This window comes from Equus caballus, chromosome 22, assembly GCF_041296265.1.
Source record: "Equus caballus isolate H_3958 breed thoroughbred chromosome 22, TB-T2T, whole genome shotgun sequence".
Taxonomy (NCBI): Eukaryota; Metazoa; Chordata; class Mammalia; order Perissodactyla; family Equidae; genus Equus; species Equus caballus.
Window position 1 is genome coordinate 16,407,245 of NC_091705.1, and position 20,753 is coordinate 16,427,997.

The 20,753-nt window shown below is 38.8% G+C and overlaps 1 protein-coding gene across 1 annotated transcript in view; it reads left to right on the forward strand.

Annotated features, from left to right (window-relative positions):
• The first annotated feature begins 2,496 nt into the window (after nucleotides 1-2,496).
• TMX4 (thioredoxin related transmembrane protein 4) overlaps nucleotides 2,497-20,753 on the forward strand; it is a 46,544-nt gene continuing 28,287 nt past the window's right edge. The window contains exons 1-2 of the mRNA XM_023626133.2: nucleotides 2,497-2,961; nucleotides 13,434-13,549. Of these exons, the coding sequence (XP_023481901.1) occupies nucleotides 2,783-2,961; nucleotides 13,434-13,549 (295 nt within the window). The 5' untranslated portion in view covers nucleotides 2,497-2,782. The remainder of the gene's footprint in view (nucleotides 2,962-13,433; nucleotides 13,550-20,753) is intronic.

The window sequence follows — 20,753 nt, forward strand, 5'->3', positions numbered from 1 at the left end:
TCAATTTGACTTTAACCTAGGAAAAATAGAGAGTCTTACAATCATTGTAGCATGTTGTGCCTCCAAATAATAAGAAGTAACCTTTGTTGAATCATATCGTGAGCCGGGCATTATATTTATCTCATTTAGTCTTCACGGCCATCTTATGCGGTAGGCTCTATTACTGCCTGCATTTAAACAGAACCTCGGTGTCAACTAGTTTTAGCCCTAAGTCACAGAGGTGGGAAGTGTCAGGCCGAGAGGCCAATCATGGTCTGACAGCACCGCTCCCTGACCTTGGTTTGTGCCACCACACTGCACATTTGTTCCTACACATTCTTGCTACATTCCTTCCTACTGAACTTAGTCTGAAGGGTAAGAAATGCAATTTTTGAACACACATTTAGTGTTAGATATGGAAAAACCTTCAACAGTCAGTATCTTTCGTGCCTCAGATATACTCTCTCTTTTCAATTTTTCATTTTGCAAATTTTCCAACATACGCAAAAGTAGACAGAAAAGCAAAAATGAGTTTGGCTTCAACATTGACGTTGTCCCATTTTTGTTTCATCTGTCCTTCCTTCACTCCCCACATTTCATTTCTGGAGTTTTTTTAAGTGAATTCTAGATATCATATTACTTCAACCATAAATATTTCACTATCTGTAACCAATAAAGATTTTTAAAAATATGGTCATAACACCATCAACACACCCAACAAAATTAATAGTAATTCCTTAATATCAGATCCTATTTTTAAGAATTTTTTGTTTTTTTTGATGAGGAAGTTTAGCCCTGAGCTAACATCTCTTGCCAATCTTTCTCTTTTTGCTCAAGGAAGATTGTTGCTGAGCTAATATTTGTGCCAATCTTCTTCTATTTTGTATGTGGGATGCCATCACAGCATGGCTTGATGAGCTGTGTGTAGGTCTGCACCCGGGATCTGAACCTATGAACCCTGGCCTGCCAAAGTGGAGCACTTGAACTTAACCACTATACTACTGGGCCAGCCCTAAGAATCTTTCTTTACCAATCGCATATCACGTATAAAAATTGTACTGAACAGAATGGTAGAATCCCCATGCATGAATCTCTTTCTTTTATAAGCACAATAAAATATTTTCCATTGAGATTATAAGATTGATCTGTATCCAATAACAGTGACTTTTAGTAATACTTATTGCAAGGACATTTTCCAAATTTACAATAGTTTGTAAATTTCAGTCATATTTTGATGATAAGACCTGGCTACACTTAGAATTTAGCGACTACTAATTAACACCTAATTCAGGTAAGATCTTCTCTGGAGGCAAAATTAATTCTTCTCTCCTATAAGTACTGATTGGAGACTGACATTGCTACTGGACACAAACACAGGTTCTTTACTTGCCACACAAGAGGGGCCAAATAAAACTGGAATGCCAGGCTTATGCAAGGAAAGGATTTGTATTTTGGGTGACGTCAGCCAGGAGAGGAGAGGGAGCCCTCAAATTCGTCTTGACTCCCTGAAAGATGGGAGGCAAGGGGTTTTAAATGTTGTCAGGCATGTGGCCTTGCTGGTTGGCACCTTCCCACCAGCTTGCGCTTGCCTTTGTGAGGCTGCTTGTAGAGAGGGGGATGGCAAGATGAGGAATGGATACCCTTGGTTGTCTGCCTCTGTGGTGGATGGTGGATTCTGGTGCCCGGCAGCCGAGGACTAAGCAGGGAAGGGGGATGGGTGCTTTTGGTTTTAGCCGCATATATGCTGAGTTTAATGTAGGGGAACTGATATCAAGGCCAGTATTTATTTTATGTGCCCTACAATAGTCTTAGTTGTATAGCTGTTTTTGTTTTAAGCCCAGGACAGAAAACATACTTTTCATGACATATCGACCACATTACCCAGTTTTACACTTTGCACACCTAATAAATTCTTATAAAGCATATTCTGAAAAAGCTCACCAACCCTCTAAGTGTAATTCCATCATACACACTAAAGATATGGTGGTCTCAAGGTACAGATGCACCTTATGCGTATCTGGAAAGAGATCTGGAAATCATTTAAGGATATTCTCATTTTAGATCTGACAAAACTGTAGCCTAGAGAAGTGTGGGGTGCATTTTGTTGCAACCGGCAACATTCTTATTAACTGACTTATTTTATCTGTTAAGACCCACGTTGTAAAAATTTTTATGAAATTAAAATTATTTTTGTCAAACAACACAATTGCATAGTCTAGTTTCACTATTGACTCCAATTAGGGAATGATGCTTCAATTCACACCTGCAGAGAGTACTGACATTTTCCTCTCCCTTTTAGCAAGAGATGCCCACCACGGCCCTCGGCTTTTCATTAAACAGGTTTACCTTGCAGTCCACTTGTTATTTTGGCTACCCCTGAGGAGGGGATGCATTTTTAAATTACGGGCCATATTTCTCTTTAGAAAAACCCACACGCGCCAACCCCACTTCCCGGGGAGCTGGGCACACGCGGTGCATGTTCTAACTTAAGCAACATTGGGTCATCTGTTTATTTTCAGCGCGGCATTCAGGAAGAAAGGGCGGCCGTTGCCATGGCAACCGACACCCCGGGCAACGGCAAGTCGAGGCAGGAGGGGGCGTGGCCTCGGCGAGCCCGGCCGATAAGAGGCGGCGCGGCCGCCCGCGTCCGGAGCGGGGTCTGGGGTGCGGCGGGCGGAGGCGGGGCGACCCGGCGTCTCCTCCGACCACCTGGAAAGGCCCCGTCTGGCAGGGAAGCGAGGCCGCGGGTCCGTCGCCGCTTTCCCCGCACCCAGCGCCGAGGAGCCTCGCTCCGCGCGCCAACATGGCGGCCGGGCGCTGCGGCCCGCTGCTGACGGCGCTGGTGGCCGCCTGGGTCGCGGCGGCGGCGGCGGCGGAGGCCGGCCCCGAGCAGGCCGCGCTGCCTGAGGAGCGCAGCCGGGTGCGGCCCATGACCGCCTCCAACTGGACGCTGGTGATGGAGGGAGAGTGGATGCTGAAATTGTGAGTGTGCCCGCACGCCCCGCTGTCCTCGCTGGCGCTGACCTCCCCGAGCCCGTGGTCGCTCGCGCTCGCCCCTTGCCCGCTGGGCTCGCCCTCAGGCCCGGCCCCGCCCTGCCCAGCCCAGACCTGCTCCCGGGTGAGCACCCGTCACCCCACTCCCCCGACCGCGGTGCGCATGCGCGCCCGGCTGGCCGCGGTGACAGCTGCGGGTGTAGCGCGTATCCCTCGCCTCGCTCGCCTGCTGCTTTGGAGGAGGAAGTGTTTCAGGGATGGGGTGGGTGAGCAACTTACTAAGGGGAAGAGGGGGAACAGGGGACGTCTGCAAGCCAATCGTGTGCTTTTGATACAGGTGTGTATGTAGAGGACAAAAGCGGCACTTCACTGACCTTTATGTCAAGTACAAACGGCGTGGGCGAGGTATTTGTTGAATAAATAAAATTGCAGCACGGCCAAGAGCAGACGAGTTTGTACAAAGTATCTTAGTCTTTATGTTGAAAACCTCGAGATGTCATTGTGAAAAATAAAACAGAAAGATTAGTGCCTTTGAAGTTTTAAAGGAAGATTTCAGATAAATGTTATTTGTTATGATTTTTAGAGGTAGGCCCTTCTGGGTAGATAGCATACCTTAATTGTGCTAGTGTCATGAAGAAAAGGACATTAATGAATTGTGCCTTTGGAACAGTAGGAGGTAAATCGTGGATAGTGCCGTTTCTTGAAGGAGATGGGCAAATTCACTTTTGAGTTAGGAGCAGGCGAGGGATCGGTTCATTGTAGCTTCAAATTAACTTCTATTAGGAAGTGGTTGTTTGAAAGACTTGAAGTACACAGTGGGCAGATGTCTGAACAGGCTGGAGACCATCGTGGCTGGCTGGCAGGGACAATGAAGAATGTCTGGAGAAACGATCACTGAGACCACATCTCCTTGGCTTGTGGTTTCAGGCAGTATACATACTTGATCACTACTATTGAATAATTAATTTTACGTTGAGGTCATAGATGCTCTCGGAATTGGAGCTTTCCTTTATTTGTCCAAGACCGGATTTTGAATCTTTGATTTAGATTGCAAGCAGACGCCTATCGAATGGAAACCTCAGTGTGAGATCACGGCCAAAGTTATACATCACTTAGCGGATCCCATTGTTCAAAGAACATAATACACATTACCTTCCACACAGGTATTTATCTTTTGGTCACAAAGAAAGGGATGTTTTAGACCTCAAAGTAAAATACCTTTGGTATAGTAATAAGTCAATGAAATTATTAAAGAGATCTGTAGACATGAAGCACTTATTAAAATAAACCATGTAACTACTTTGATTGAAGGTGAGAGGGTCAGTTTCTATTTAAGAGAGAAACTTTTCCAGTAGAGCTTTATTTAGGACTGTCACGTTCCTAATAATTGTAAGAGTTTTAGGGAGACTTCATTTTGTCAGCTAGTTCTATGCAAAGATCTGTTTTTTTCGTAGGTGCTTACACAACAGAGTTTTTCTAGTTGTCAATTTTCTGATTAAAACTGAGTTTGTATATGTCCGTGTTGAAGGTCAAAGCAGAAAGGGCTGGCTGTGTTTAATGGCCTCAACTGCTTCATAGTTCCTTTTGAAATAGCTATGATTTTTTTTTTAAGTAAGAGAACCAAGGACTCTAAAACTCAGGTAAGTTTAAGCCACATGAATCTTCTAAGTGAGCAACAACCAAAAGCTCCTATGTTTGGCCATGTTGATGGTTCGAATTTTAATTCTTCATAAATGTGAAAGCCTAGACATAGTAATCAGTTGCTCGAAGCTTGCCATGTATCCACTGGGCTGTGTTTGGGCTCTGATGCAAGATCAGATGAGACATGAAACCGGAAGTAAGCTGTGTAGGCACTTGAGATCATTGTAGAAGTTCTGTTTTTATCGAACACACTTCAGAATAGGTCGAGATGAAGTGAGGCTGGAAAGGAAGGAGGTATAAACCATCCCATGCAACTTCTTTCTAAACACCAGAACCTAAGTGCTCGTCTTGAAGAAATACTGTGGCTCTTATTTGTGATCCTTCCTCTCCTCTCTTTGACAAAATCCAACACTTTAAAAAATATATAAAATTCATTATATTCTCAGTACCACTATAGACCTATTATAAGTTTCTAAGCCTTCATTCAAACAACCAATAAATGATCTGATTTTTTTCTGATGTATATAGCAGGGAAAAGGAGAATGTGTTAATACTATCTTCCATGTTAACACTTTGCTCAGGTGAACTGGTCATAATAAATGGAGATTGTTATAGGGGTCCACAGATGATGTGTTTAACTTCCCTAAAGAAGCAAGTTAGACTTTCTGACAATATTAAAAATTTGACGTTACTTTGATTGACAATTTTTTATTTGTTCATTTGCTTGTATGCTGCCTCTCTTCTGGGAATTTTTTCTTGTGTATTTCACTTCATACAAAGCTCCTATAATGAAATTCCTGGTTATACTGGTGTTGATAATTTAATTTATTTTAAGGACCTAGCATTGTTTGTCTACTCTGAGACATGAATAGCTCCTATTATAAAATTTAATTTGTTATATTTTCTTTGTCTTTCAAACAGTGAATTTTTTGGATCTATGCAAGTGAATTTTCAGTTTTAAAAAAGAACTTCTCTGTTTAGGAGAAATATCAGTTAAAAATGTATTTGCAGTCAAATGCAATTCAATTTCAAATTCACCATTTCAATTCTGAAAGCTTTTTTAAGATCTGAAAAATTATCGCGTTACTATTTATATTTTCATGAATGCTATGGACTTACTGTATATTCAGTTTTTCTCTTCCTGTTTGCTTGCATATATTGTTTTATATTTTTTACCCCTATTTCTGCCATGTCTCTAGAATTGACTTGCTATGTTTTTTTCTCTCAACCCTTGATGAAAAGTTTGCCCTTTCTCTGGCTTAGGAAAGATGATCTAATCTTTAAGCCTTCTGATACTTTCTTTTCTCTATTTCCCTTATTTCATACTGTCCTTCATTCAGTTGCTTTGTAACCTTTTGCTATTTTAAACACTTGCTTGGCTCCCATTATCTCAGTCCTTGAGAATACTACTTTAGTTCTTTTGAAACACAAAAGCATGCAGTATAATATATTCTGTATATTCTTCTGGTGGGTTTTTTCCCCCAAAGAAAGAAGTAGATATTCAAGTAGCTTAGTTTTGGCCTGCCTACCTTTAAACTGGTATCCAGAGAAGTGTCTTTGGGTTAAATTAATGTACCTCTGTAAAGCATAGAGATCTTCATAAAGCACTACTTTTTCTGACTTTGTTCTTGTGGGGATCATATTCCAAAATTGAAATTAGTCATCTGGTGATGGAGGAAAGCTTCATTTCCTTAGGATCTCTAGGTTTTAGTATTGTTTTTTCAGTATTTTTCTTATACCTGGAGCAAACATCTTCAACAGCACTCCCTTACCAGGCCCATATCAAATAGTTGTAATTTCTTGTAGTTTAGTAGATTGTCTTAATTTGTTGGTTGAATGTTTAAGAGATAGTCATTAAATACTTGTGTGTTAGGTTCAGTGTTGGGACCTGGGCAGCTGAAAATGAAGGAGCTACGTTCCTTGATTTCAAAGGACTGGCAGTCTATTGTGCTTTGAAGGAAATAAATGACGTATGTAGCTTTCATTTATCTTACAAATGTTTACTGAATGCTTCTTTTCTGTCAAAGCAGTGGTTCTCACCAGGCACTATTGGCATTTTGGGTTAGACAGTTCTTCGATGTATGGGGTTGGCCCACACAGTGCAGAACCTTTGGCATCCCCGGCCCCTGCCCATTACATTCTGGTTGTCACATGACAAAAAAAATTTAACAACCTCCTTTCCCTCTGCACATTTCCAAGTGCTGCTGACTGAAAACCACTGCCCTAGGTACCGGTGTGGGTATTGAAAAACAGCAGAAGTGTAGCTCATAGGCTAACCTAGAAGTGTTTGATTTCAGAGTGTTTCCACAAAGGGTATTCATTCACATCACCTTCTTCCTCATCATCATTTCAATCACAGTAAACAGTTGCGTTACTTACATCACATATTATGAGTGCTGCCTTATTTGATCATCTCAACAATCTGGTGCAGAATTATCGTTCTCATTAACTTGAGGAGATGAAAATTTGAAAAGGTTAAAGCTTTGGTCAAGGCCAGATCCTTAGTAAGTGGTAAGCAAGGCCAGAACTGGAAGGCAGCCCTGAGCTTTGCAGTCCCAGATGCAAGCCAGGGAGAGTAGGTGGGTAGTGGGAGAACCTGGAAGGAGGCACAGAACCTGGCTGTTTGGTGCTTAGGCTCTCAGCTGGCCAGCACCCTGACCCACATGAGTGGAGGCCTTTTTCCTGTAGGATTCAGAGGCCCACCCATGGTTTTACGATCTCTAGCTTCTGCATATAAAGAGCGTCATTGCTGTATGCTCACTCCTGACTCTTCTCACCACTCAAACAGATGCCCCGCCTTCGCTATAGCCCAACCCCAGGAAAATTCTTTCTTACTGTGCCTTGTTTTCATCTAGCATGGCCCTTATCACAACTTGTAATTATAAATTAGTATATGTACTTTTGTATTATGTTTTGTCTGACTACTAGATGATAAACTTTAAAGTAGAAAAATTGTTTATCTCTGGAGCCTTAATAATTATCAAGTACTAGGTGTTCTATACGTAAACTTTTTTTTTTTTTGGGTGAGGAAGATTGGCCCTGAGCTAACATCTGTGCGAGTCCTCCTGGATTTTGTATGTGGGATGCCACCACAGCATGGCTTGATGAGTGGTGTACATGTCCATGCCTGGGATAGAAACCCATGAACCCTGGGTCTCCAAAGTGGAGCACTCAAACTTAACCACTATGTCACTGGGCCAGCCCCTCAATAAATACTTTTTGACTAAATGAATGAATGAATAATTGGCTTTAATTGTTCTTTTAATCAAGAGCTTCTTCAGGTGTATCACTGAAGGACAGACACATCTGTATATATTTTCTTAGGTGTTAAGAATGATGACTATTGGGGCCGGCCCCGTGGCCGAGTGGTTAAGTTCACGCTTTCCAATTTGGTGGCCCAGGGGTTCCCCAGTTCGGATCCTGGGCGTTGACATGGCACTGCTCTTTAGGCCACGTTGAGGCCGCGTCCCACATACCACAACTAGAAGGACCCACAGCTAAAATATACAACTATGTACTTGGGGGATTTGGGGAGAAAAAGCAGGAAAAAAAAAAGAATGATGTTTACTTGTGGCCTAGGACCTGCCAGGCCCTGTTTTAGGTACAAGGTATGCACCAGTTCCTTCCTTCATGGAGTGTTCATTCCAGTGAAAGTACTGAATTCCATTTTCTCTAGCAGGTGTCATACTTTTTGTAGAGGTGTCAATTTTCAGTTTCCCTCTACATTTTATGATAACATGTCCTAGAAATGATCTTCTAAAGAAATATAATTTAGCATAAGGCTTTCAACTCTTGGGTCATTAAGAGTTTTTCTAGATTTTCCAGAAAGAATAATAATTCTTGATGTCTGTATTTGTTGCATCATTTGTTGACGTTTAATTTAGTTTCATTTATTAAGTCATAGAAAGATGAACCTAGGATACCTCTGTTGTCTTCATTATCACAGATTTTTCTGATTGTTTTGGTTTAAGTAAGTTCTAAGTGAAAATTGACTCTGTCATTGTCCATCTCATTTCTGCAAGGATAAGAAAAGAGAATGTACTGGGAAACACTGGTGAAATTTGAGCCAGGACAGAAGTAAAGAATTGCCCATTATTGGGGAATAAAAGTTTATTTTTAGTAAAATTTTATTTCTAGGAAATATATTTAAGTAATTCCTTCCCCCGAAGTGTTTTAGTTTACTTAATGAAATCTCACACCAAATTCAGTGAGTCATGCAATCAAAGAGTGAAGGGCCTTCAACCACCTTGCATATAGCAGAACCTAAGTGTGATTTGTACCTAAATACTAACATGGATAACAAAAGCATGCTATGGAATTTTGTTTCCAAGAAACGAATAAAAACATTGGACTGATATCCAAGTTAGTGTAATTTAACAATGTTTAGGCTATCTGGAATGTATTTAAAATGTCTTTGTGAAGCTTACTAATTTTATATACCACTGTCACTTGCAAAAAATTTAAATAGAAAAGGTACTGTTTTGTACATTACATTACGTTAGATACAAACATTAGAACCATGACTATAAAGGTTCTATTTCCTCTTGGAGACTTGTAAGTCAAAGAAAGATTAATTTGAATATAAAAGACAAAGTTATGGCAGGTGAACTCTTCTGTAGTTCTTAGGGGAAGACTGCCACTATGAACTAGGTTTAAATAATATACATGAAGATTGTGTTCAGTCATTTCTGGTGAGCTTTATCATGCATATGTACGTAAAGAAATTACATTTATATATACATATGTATAGACACACACGCACACAGAAAGAGAGCACAGGAGAGCAGAGCGTGAAGATCATGTGACTTTCCTTCTTTGTGTTCATTTGGGCCCTGGAGGTATTTTACTTATAGTAGGTTCTAAATTACTGTCTAAATTACTATCCTTTGTATACAAAAGAATACTAATGATTTTAAAAGCTGCAACAATGGCACAATTCCCACACCTGAGAGGGAGAGTTGGCTTATCTCAACCACCAAAAGAAGCCACTGGGTTAGTGAATGGTCTTGGTGCCTTCCAACAGAATAAGCTCTGATTAAATCTTGGAAATAATGGCAGTAGCAGTGCCTAGACCAACAGATAGCGCTCCATATGAGGAATGTCTGAAATTACCTCAAGGGTGTTGTGTATCTGAGGGTCAATATCACCAAAACCCTAATTCCTATAAGAGCCTGTCTAGAGATGAGGGACTGAGATTTTGAAAAATGATGAAATTTACATGATTTAATAATTACTGATGTAGGAAATGTATCCAGGAGTTATATGAAGAAACAGACCTAGAGAAACAAAGCAGAGAGGATCTAGAGTTTATTAAATTGTATGTCAAGATTTCCTCCTTATTTTTGGAATTTATTGCTTATTCCTTCTCTCTTTCTCTCTTCCTCTCCCACTCCCTCACTCCCCTCTTCCTCTCTCTCTGTGGGTGTTGGGTCTTATTTTCGTTGGAGATTTTTATCACATAAATACCTCCATCTGAGTTCTTGCTCTCTGTGGTCTTGGGTGACCTCAAGCGAGTCACTTTACACCTGCTTTGTGTGTTTGACAATGAGGTTGTAAAGTTCACACGAGCTAATGCGTCATAAAAGTGTCTTGGAAACCAAGTTGTGTGTTACAAATGTACTTTGTATTAATGATTGTTCCTAGTATGTGTCTGCTTTACACGTGTCATCTAATTTCCCAATAACTTGCTAAGGTAGTTGCTGTTATCCCATTTTGCAGATGAGGAAACTGAGGCATGGAGTGATTATCAACCTGCCCAAAGTCACATGGTTAATGTGGTTGGTCTCTCCGAATCTGGCCCAGCTCTTATCCAATATACTGAAATGCCTGTTGAAGTATACTTAATAATAAAATGTTCCTTTTTCCCCTAAAGTTTACCATCAGTTTGCCCCAGTCTCATCTGCCATTTCCATATTTAGAAAATATGTAGAAAATTGTCTTCTCAGATGAAGAATATAATTTTCTTTAAAGTTTATTTACTTATTTATTTAGCGAACATTTATTAAGCACTTACTGTATACCGGGAATATACTTTGCCCTGGAAATGTAGAAATACAAGTGTTTAAAAAACATCCAAATTCAAACTGTCAGTAGATTGTTCTTGGATCATGTTCTCTAGTCTGTGTCTCTTGGATCTCAGAGACTGGACAGTGAGCTGTAATGGGAGGATTAATGACCTCTTAGAATGATCTTGGAATTGGCTATACCAGTCTTTGCGAGAGATGGAGTTGAGAGGATGAACGACTGTGCTTACGAAGTCTGGCGGCTTCTGGGGCCTCCCTGGAGAGAGAAATGCATGCCTTGCTTTGGGCAGCCCTTTCTCTTCTGGGTTCTGTCTAATCTCAATGCTTTTACTGTCTTGACTTTTTACCACCTACCCCCCCCATCTTTATTTATGTGAAAGACCAAAATCTTGCCCAGTTTCAGGGTTTTGTTGTTATTCAGCACAGTTGGTTTATTTATTTTTTTTTTTGAATGACACTTATATACCTGCTTCTGCTCAGTTCAAGATAAAAGGATTTGTAAATAATGACCTGACAGCACCTTTTGTTACCGAACCAAAGTGGGTTGGCCTCTTGGTGAGTTGAAATCAAAGCCTTCACCCAAAGTAGTTGTCACACAATATAAAATTTGTTTTCAGCAAATAAAGGAGACCATGGGAATCACTTTCAAAGCTGTGGCTCTCCAAGCAAGGAAAAGCAGGGGCCTTTTATTTTGAATGGGGAATGAATATTCAAAAGGGAAGTTTTGTCATCACATGCAGAGGTGGGTATAAGCTCACACAGGTTTGCTTTGAAAATATGCTTTTATACACATCGCATGTTATGCTAATAAGGCTTAAGCTCCTGCTGGGGCAGGGATCTTAACATTAAAATGAAGCAAAGGTAACTTTTGGTCACTTTTCTGCCCACCTGCACAGGCATCCTTCTTGCGGTGGGGTTTGGACTGATTCAGGGCAATTGGTGGTTGAATATTTTAACATAACTAAAAAACACTTTTGAGAAAGTTAAATGCTTTTGAAACCTCCTTTCAGTTACTCGGGGCAGTTAGTCAGTGACACTTTGAGCCTAAATCTTGTTATGGAATTTGATCAGTTGTTTAGCACTTTTTCCCCTTATTTCCTTTCTTAAGGCAGTTTTTCCCCAGTGTGTATTTTCTTCTTTTTAGCAGGCATTCTTTCCTACCTCTTTTTCTAGGTCACATTCACAGGTACCAGGGTTAGATCTTGGACATATTTTTTTTTAGGGATTACTATTCAATCCACTGAGCTTTCTAAACAGCGCACTTCTCTGGATCCCATTTTAACACCTGCAGATGAAATGAACCACTTCAGAGCTTTATGGTGTGAGTATTCGTGATGTGTTCCAGGACCATGGGAGAGCAAGGTGAGGCCACCAGCATCTTGCCAGGTTGATGGCCCAGCCTTCCAGTTCTTCTCTTTGCTTCCGTCTCACCCTTCCCTGATCCATCATCCACAGAATTGCAAGTGATTTTTCCGAAATGTAAATCGGATCGTAATTCTCTTACCTCTTTAGGGCTTACATGGCGCTTCAAATAAAGTCCTAACTCCTTTTATAACATTTTTAAAGGCTGTGGATAATGTCCTCACCATCCCCTCTCAGTACTCTGAGGCTTCACACATACCATTCTCTCTGCTCAGATTAGAACATTCCTTAACCCCTCTCTGGCTGTTCCCTCCGACTTTAGATCTTAGGACGTGTGCTTCTTTCTCTGTGACCCCTTCTGAGATCACCCAGCTCCTGAGTGTCTCCATAGCAGTGTTCCTCACTCTCAGTCACAGCATTTGCCACAGGGACTGTCATTACCCCTGAGCTTAGCTCTGTCCACTTCTGCACTGTACAGTCTGCAAGGGGAGGAGGCACCTGTCTGTCTTGTTCACACTGGTAGCTTCAGCTTGTAGCATAGTTGTCAATTCATGTTTATTGAATGAAAAAATAAATGTAAAACCAGGGTTCTGGTTAATGGCCCAGGTATTTCTAACTCCTATTTAAGAAAGTGTTGGGTAAAACTGGTTTAGCCTTTAACTTTTTTCTCAGAATGGTTGAGAACTGCGACAGACTTTGGAAATGCCTCACGTTCTTGGGGACCTACTGTTGACAGATCTTCTGGTCTCTGTTCATCAGATCTGTACCTTTGATGGATCTGAAACTGGTTTGGCTAGTTTAGGGACATCCTGGTGAAAATTGTCCTCATTTAGTAGGGCACTCAAAACAGTGTTCGCCCTCAAATATCAAAAGCCATCTGGAAAGTGACAAAATTTGAGTTGATTCTGAGAATAACACTGAAATAAAATATTTTATGTATTATACAATTTGTGAAAATCTTCTTAAACTTTGGCTAATTTTCTTCCCAGGGAATTGATACTCATACATTAAATTCTAGGGGGGAAATACGCTTCTGTTTTTCTGTATCAAATGACTTGAGAAAAGCTTGCTTTTGTCCTTCCTTTTTGTTAAGTTTTTGTTTTTGCTTTTTTTTGTGAGGAAGATTGGCCCTGAGTGAACATCTGTTGCCAATCTTCCTCTTTTTGCTTGAGGAAGATTGTCCCTGAGCTAACCTCTTCTATTTTGTGTGTGGGATGCTGCCACAGTATGGCTTGGTGAGTAATGTGTGGGTCTATGCCCAGGATCTGACCCTATGAACACCAGGCCACTGAAGCAGAGTATGTGAACTTAACCACTATGCCACTGGGCTGGCCACTAAGAATTTTTTTAAAGTTAAATACTCTATTTCTCTCTGTTTTTTTTTTACAGATATTTTTCATATGTTTATATTGATTAACCATTCTTCTTTTATAGTTATGCCCCTTGGTGTCCATCCTGCCAGCAGACTGATTCAGAATGGGAGACATTTGCAAAGAATGGTGACTTACTTCAGATCAGCGTGGGGAAGGTAGATGTCATTCAAGAACCAGGTACTGTGGATGTCGAACATTAAATGCAAAAGTTTGTTACTTTTTATTTTTAAAATTTTCAAGTGTATTTCAAGATCCTTTTTGAGGATAATGGGTACCCTTGAACTGACCATCTAGAATCAATAGATAACATTTTGGCATATTTGAGTCTGTTTACACATACATATATGTGTATATATATATATTTATATTTTTATATTATTATTTTTTGCTAAGTCTTTTGAAAATAAGTTGCAGACATCATGATATTTTTCCCTTCAATACTTCAGCATATTACAATTTCCCTAATTATTTCCCACATGACTTCTTACAGTTTTTTGACCCAGGATCTAATCAAGGTTCACCATTTTCATTTGGTTGATATGTTTTTAGTTGCCCTTTATCTAGAATAGTCCCCATTTTTTTCATGACATTGATATTCTGAAAAGAACTGACCAGGAATTTGCCCAAAAGAACTGACTAGGAATTTGCCCGGGTTTCCTTCTGGTGACATTTAGCTTATTCTTGTGTTTTCTGCATTTTCTATAAAGTTGAAGTTCAGTCTAGAGCTGTTATTTTGGGTTAGACATTTATGCAAGAGTACTTTGTAGATGATGCTGTGACTTTATATTGTATCCCATCAGAAGACATGTACTGTCACCATTAGTGATGTCGCGTTTGAGCACTTGGTTAAGGTAATGACACTAAGCATCTCAGTTACAAAGAAAAGACCCCACTTTGTAATCGGCAGGTAATCTGTGGGTGATACTTTGGGTTTTAAGATACTTGATGATCTTACCTGAGTTAAATGTTTCATTGTGGGTTCCAGAATGGTGAATTTCTAATTCTGTCATTCCATCTACATTTATTAGCTGTTAATGATGTAATTTTTCAAAAGGAAGAGGAAGGTAGCGGAGACTTGAATTCTGAAAAGGTACAATTAATTTCTATTTGCAGTTTAAAAATAACTGTGTGTATTACATATGAATCCAGAGAAGAAAAATTGGGCTTTTGTAGATTGAAATCTCTAATTTGACTATGTTCAAAGTTTATTCATTTTTTCCTATCTACATTTAATTTCTACCTGTTGCCTCCCTTTACAAGGGAAAAAAGAAGGTAGGTATGCAAGTGTAGCTATTGCCTTTCTGTACTTACTGAGAATTCAAAAAACACAAGGTAATGAATTACCAGTTGCTTGGACAACAAATTGGATGGTTGTGTGTTAAGATCAATGTGTTGAGAAACCCATGGAGAGAGATTTCTATTAAAAGCCATGAGTCCTTAAGACTCCATCTTTTGAGCATTTGAATCTGAGCCACTTCTGGCCATCTGCTATTTCAAGATGAACAGTTGTGGTTATTAGTTCGTGGTTTGGGCCATTATAATGAGTTATTCTGTTTGGAGGTCAAGTTATTAGAATTACATTTTTGCTGTAAACTTGTTTTCATCTTTTAGTAGTTTGAGTCCAGTGAAATCAGGTATAACCCTTGTTAATTAGTGGACACTAGACACATTTTATGATGAGTTTCTTAGAAATGCAGCTGGCCAATCACATTTCAGCCATTTTGTATACCTACTGTGAATTCACAGCATGATTTGAATTAAAAGAATTAAACAGTTGGCTTTGTGATGGATTCACAAATCTAAGTCTAACTGAAGATAATCTTTCCATCTAAAATGTAGACTTACAACTGTCTTTTCCACTATAAGTGGATTAAGTGCTTTTTTGATAATGAAGTAAGAGAGAAATTGATTATGATGAAATATTTAAAAAACAAATTCATCACTGACTCATAGTATTTATGTAAAACAAGCTATATATGTTTGAAATCTTTATCAAAGAAGAAGGAAAAATGTCTTTGGTGTGGTATTCTATAGAAATAGTGAGGAAACACTGTCCATAAAAGGAAAAATGATTGTTTTATGTAGTAGAATAATTTTTTAAAGTAGAAAGTCTAGAATTCTTTAAGTTATAAAAACTTAAAAACTGTAAATAAAACTTAGGAGACAAAATTCTACACGCATGATTGAGTGGCCTAGAGAATATTTCACTTCAGATTATACTATTTTATGTTTATATATTTTATGTTTATTATACTATTTTGTTTTTATAATTTTACTTTAAATTACAAACCTAGCTTTCAATTAATCTTTTAATAGAGTTTAGAAATAATGTGTTTATTCAAATATTTGAGTTCCTGCCCTGCACCAGGCCATGTTCTGGATCCTGGGATACAGAGGTGAATAAGGAAGACAAAGAGCTGGCTCCTCATTGAGCTTACATTCTGGTGAAGGAGATAAACAGTACCAAAAGTAAAAGAGCAAATAATGTCTAATGGTGGTAAAGGCTATGAAGAAAAGTAAGCAGGGTCAAAAATGTAGAAAATAATGGCAGCCACTATTTTAAAGAGGATGTACAGGGAAGGAGTGTTTGACCAGAGGTCTTGACAGATTGGGAGAGTGAATTTCACCAGCTTTGGGGGAGGAGCATTCCAGGCAGAGCAAACACCCTGGGCAGGTGGGAGTGTGCTTGGCTTATTTGAGGACCAATATGACAGCCAGTGGGGTACTTGAGATAAATGGGGCTGGAGATATAGCTAGGGACCAGACCATACACTTTTTGGCCATGGCAGGGAGTTTAGGTTTTATCTGAAGTATCGTAACAAGGAAGCTCCTGGAAGGTTTTGAGCAGAGGAGTGACATGACATGATTTATGTTTTAAAATAAGCCCTTTGGCTGCTATGGGAAACATGGACTATAGGGGGTCGGAAGTGGAGGCAGGAGGCGCAGTTCGGAGGTTACTGTAGTGGCCCATGAGTTGAGAAGAGGGAGTCTTGGACTAGTAGCAGCAATGGTAAGTGATTGGATTCGAGATACTACATTTGGCTACATTATCCAAAGGGATTTCCTGATAGATTAGTTGTAGCATTTGGTAGAAAGAGAGAAGATGAAGACTGAAGGAGGAGCAGGTTGGGACAGGGTGTAAGTCTGAGATGTTTAATAGAAATCCAAGTAGAGATGAGCTAGAGATTTACAACTGAGGGTGATCAGTGTAGTGGTATTTGAAATGAAGGAAAGAATTGAGATTATTTAGGGAGTGTGTGCTGGAGAACTGGTTTGAGGGTTGAGAACCAGGTCACTCTAACAATTAGAAGGAAAGAAATAGTTCCATCAGAGGAAAAGGAGAAGCCAGGGAGGTGGGAGGGAGATGGAGAAGTGGGGGCTCCTGGAAGCCAAATGAAGAGAGTCTCTTTTTTTTTTTTTTTTTTTTTTTTTTTTTTTTTTTTTTAAGATTTTATTTTTTCCTTTTTCTCCCCAAAGCCCCCCGGTACATAGCTGTGCATTCTTCGTTGTGGGTTCCTCTAGCTGTGGCATGTGGGACGCTGCCTCAGCGTGGTCTGACGAGCAGTGCCATGTCCGCACCCAGGATTCGAACCGACGAAACACTGGGCCGCCTGCAGCGGAGCGCGCGAACTTAACCACTCGGCCACGGGGCCAGCCCCTGAAGAGAGTCTCTTATGTGGTACTCGTTTACTGGCAAGCCTCTGGGGCAGCTTGTCCCTATTCCTGGGAGCTATTTGCGTATTTACTTCACTTTTACAAAATCTAATGTCCTGGATGGGCCGTGGGAAACCATTGAAATGATGATTTTTCTCTACAGTTTAGCACTTTACTGGATATTTCTGTCTACAGACTTTTATTTGGTTACAGATCTCCATCAGTACACTCTTTCATCAGAGCTGCCTTGCCACGAGAGTGCTAGCAAGGGATAATTTCATTTCTTTTCCCTCAAGTGAAATTTAAAAGGAAGGGAAAGTAAGAATTTTTGAAGTCTTCATGCATACCCTTTAATAATTCTTTTATAAATCTTATTCAAGAATTTTATCATTCTTACTCTTTAATAATTCTCACTCATAGTTCATATTCTATAATTCTTTCATTGGTATATAAAATAAGAGATGTTTTTAAGGTATTTTAAACAGAAATGAAGATTTGAGAATTAGAAACACTGGGGATTATAATAAGCTCATTGCATTTTTACAGCCGAGATGTAGACGTCCAGGAAAGGACAGGCCTTAGATGAGGGTACATTACACTGCCTCTTCAATCCTGCATAGTCCAGGTGATGTTGCAGTTGAGCTGAATTTGGGGAATTAAATTTAATGGGTAAGTACTTGAACCCTCTGTTCCGTGCAGATAAGCTTAGTTGTCAAGGACAGGAAAACAGCAGCTGTTCATAGAGCATGCATGAGTGGTGGCCATTTGACTAGATTAGAGGTAAGCGGGACCCCTGCGGTGGCCAAGAGTAAGCATTGTGTTTAAAACCACTAATTTATTACAGAAGCCAATTTAGTTTACTGTACTTCAGTTCCTGTTAATATTTTAATTTTGTAATTGTAAAAGTTAGTCTTTTGTATTCTGTTGACAACTTTATTTAATCTTGAAGGTATGGTTAGTTCTACTTTTTTCCATTGTTTTCCTTCTGCTGCTTTCTTTAGTGATATTAACTAACATTTAGTAAGCCTTTACTTCAGCCGGTAATTTAAGCACATACATACATTTTAGCTTCACAACAACCCTAGGAAGAACAAACTCTTTATCTCTATATTATTCAGAATACTGAGGCTTACAGAAGTTAAATAATATGCCCAAGGTAACACAGCTAATAAATAGTAGAACAGAAGCTAATAGCTATCCTTATTTTCTTAATATTGAACTTAATTTCTATTGTGTTTTTGCATATCAAAATATAATTCTATGCCATAATTTTTTCTCTAATATTTTAATTCTTTATGTTTTGCTATATGTCTTTAAGATAAGCTTGCTAATAAGAAATTAACTTTTTCCTGCATTCTGGATTAGTGCCCCTTTTATGTTGCAATGCAACCTTCTTTTTAAAGTGGAAATTAAATTACCCTTAAGGTAAAAAAAGCATGCAGAAATTTTGGAGACTTTGTGGTCAAACTTTATCCCTGTTATTTATTTATTTATTTAACCTTTAGGTTTATGAATGCACTTGTTTCTTCCACACTTTCTGAAGTTTGTTGCATGAACCATTATGCAAACCTTGAAATGAGCTGTTGCCGTGCTGTTATAAATCTTTAAGATCCTCACTTGTTTTTAAACCCTGAAGCCACAACCTCAGATGGTACTTCTCTATTCCAAGGTGGTCATGTTTTAACTTTTCGGGTAACGACATTCTCCCTTGACAGTTCATCACATCAGTATTAAAGGTTAAAAGACATTTTTGGAGCACTGACATGAGACCCAGGGCTGTCTGACGTCTTTCAGCCTCTCGCAAGTGACATTTATTTGAGATGAATTTCATGTGGTGTCGCATCTTCAAGCGCTTAGTAGTGTGTCATAATCTAAGGACCACTTTGGCTGTTCTTGATTTTGTTGTTATAGATTTTACTGAATACATCTTCAGTGACAGTATTTTATTCCAGACAACAAACTGAAGTCATATCTGAGTTAGATGCTATAACCTTATTATTAATATTCCACGAGTTGTCATTTGAAGAAAGATTGACAAAGAAGCGTAAAATGAAAGCAGTCTCGAGGTGCTACAATTTATTAATAGTGGTCTTTGTTTTAAATGAACCTTAGTCGATGGCCTTGTAAATTGGTGTACTGGTTATGGAAAACAAAACAGCAATTCGTATCAAGAGCCATAAAATACTTATGTGCTTTAATCTAACAATTTTGGGAATAAGTGTCCTGTTATACCTTCTAGCCTGAACCAGAAAGATGCAGAAAAATCCCAAAGACCATCTGCCACTGTGTTTCTTTTTTCTTATTTTCTCTGTACTCATTGATTTTCAAGGACACATTTATTTTTAAAGATATGTTATCCAAAATAATGTGCAATTTCCAAAGCACTTAAGACTAAATTAGTGTTTTTTACATCCTCTTATTTTATTCTAACTTTGAATCAGAGATTTACATATAGAAAAATAATAGCATTTATTTAGTATTTATTATATGTCAGACACTTTTCTATATGCTTTATAAATATAAAATCATTTAATACTGAAATACTACAAAATCGAAATTCTGCCCATTTATAATAAGAAAACTGAAGCCCAAATAGCTTAAATTAACTGTTCCGTGTTACAAACTAAGACGACGCAGAAGTGAGGTTTGACCCCAGGCAAGCTGGCCCTTGAATCTGGAAATATTGTTTTGCATATTGTATGATTTAGTGTGTTTTATGAAATATTTTTAATATTTATTTATTTGCTTTTTTACTTATTGCCATGGCCAGTGATGACCAAGAAGATATGAAAGACTTTAAAGAATAAGTTAAAAATACTGCCTTCCATGATACCTAACATTTATTAGAAATCCTATCTATTTATTCTAATAAAGATAAAATCAAAATAGAAGCTTGAAGAAGTAGTGGAATGTACTTGTTTGCTCATTGCCTTTTAAAAGTCAAGTAACGAAGCGTGATTTCCTAACACTGTAATTTTCCTTAGATAAAACTTTTTGGTGGTCATAAGACTCTAGCTAGGAAAGAAGTGAGATAAGAAACTTTGTAATATTTATTTTAAACAGAAGTATATGATAATTTTTAAGCATTTAGGATTGCCAACAGTTTGTCCTCTGGCAGTTGAGAGTTGGCAGTATACTGAAAGATACCTTTGTTCCCTCCTAGGATGGAGTTCCAAGCACTGTTAGAGCCAGAGATGCCCTGTAGACAGAGATGCTTATTACAGTCCTCAGTTGACTTCTCAGGTCACCAGGTCACCTCTGTTTTTGTGACTGCCAGTACAGCCTTTCTTTTCCTTTAATGTACAATAATAAACGTATGTAGTAAATGTTTCTTTGTGTAACGTTCACTTTTACTACCATCAGAGTACTGTGTTTTCTTTTAAGTGCCATAGGGATGTTTTAAAGTCTTCTTGATTTGATATGCGAAAAAATAGAGAATCCTTTGGGAGGACTCATCATCAATCAATAAATTATTATGCTGAATACAGATTTAATTTATAAAATGGGTCTAAGCAAATTTTCCATGTTTTTAAAAGTAAAGCTTCAGTATTTGAAATGGCAAGTGACCACAGAGATATAAAATTTGAGCTACTTTATTTGAATAGATATTTTATTTTGTCCAGATTGTTCTTAAGTGGGAAAGGCAGAAGTGAAGAGAAATGTTAAAATGGTGTCTGTCATTTTTCCATGCTGGCCAGGAGTATCCTTTAGCTTTCTTTCTCTTTGC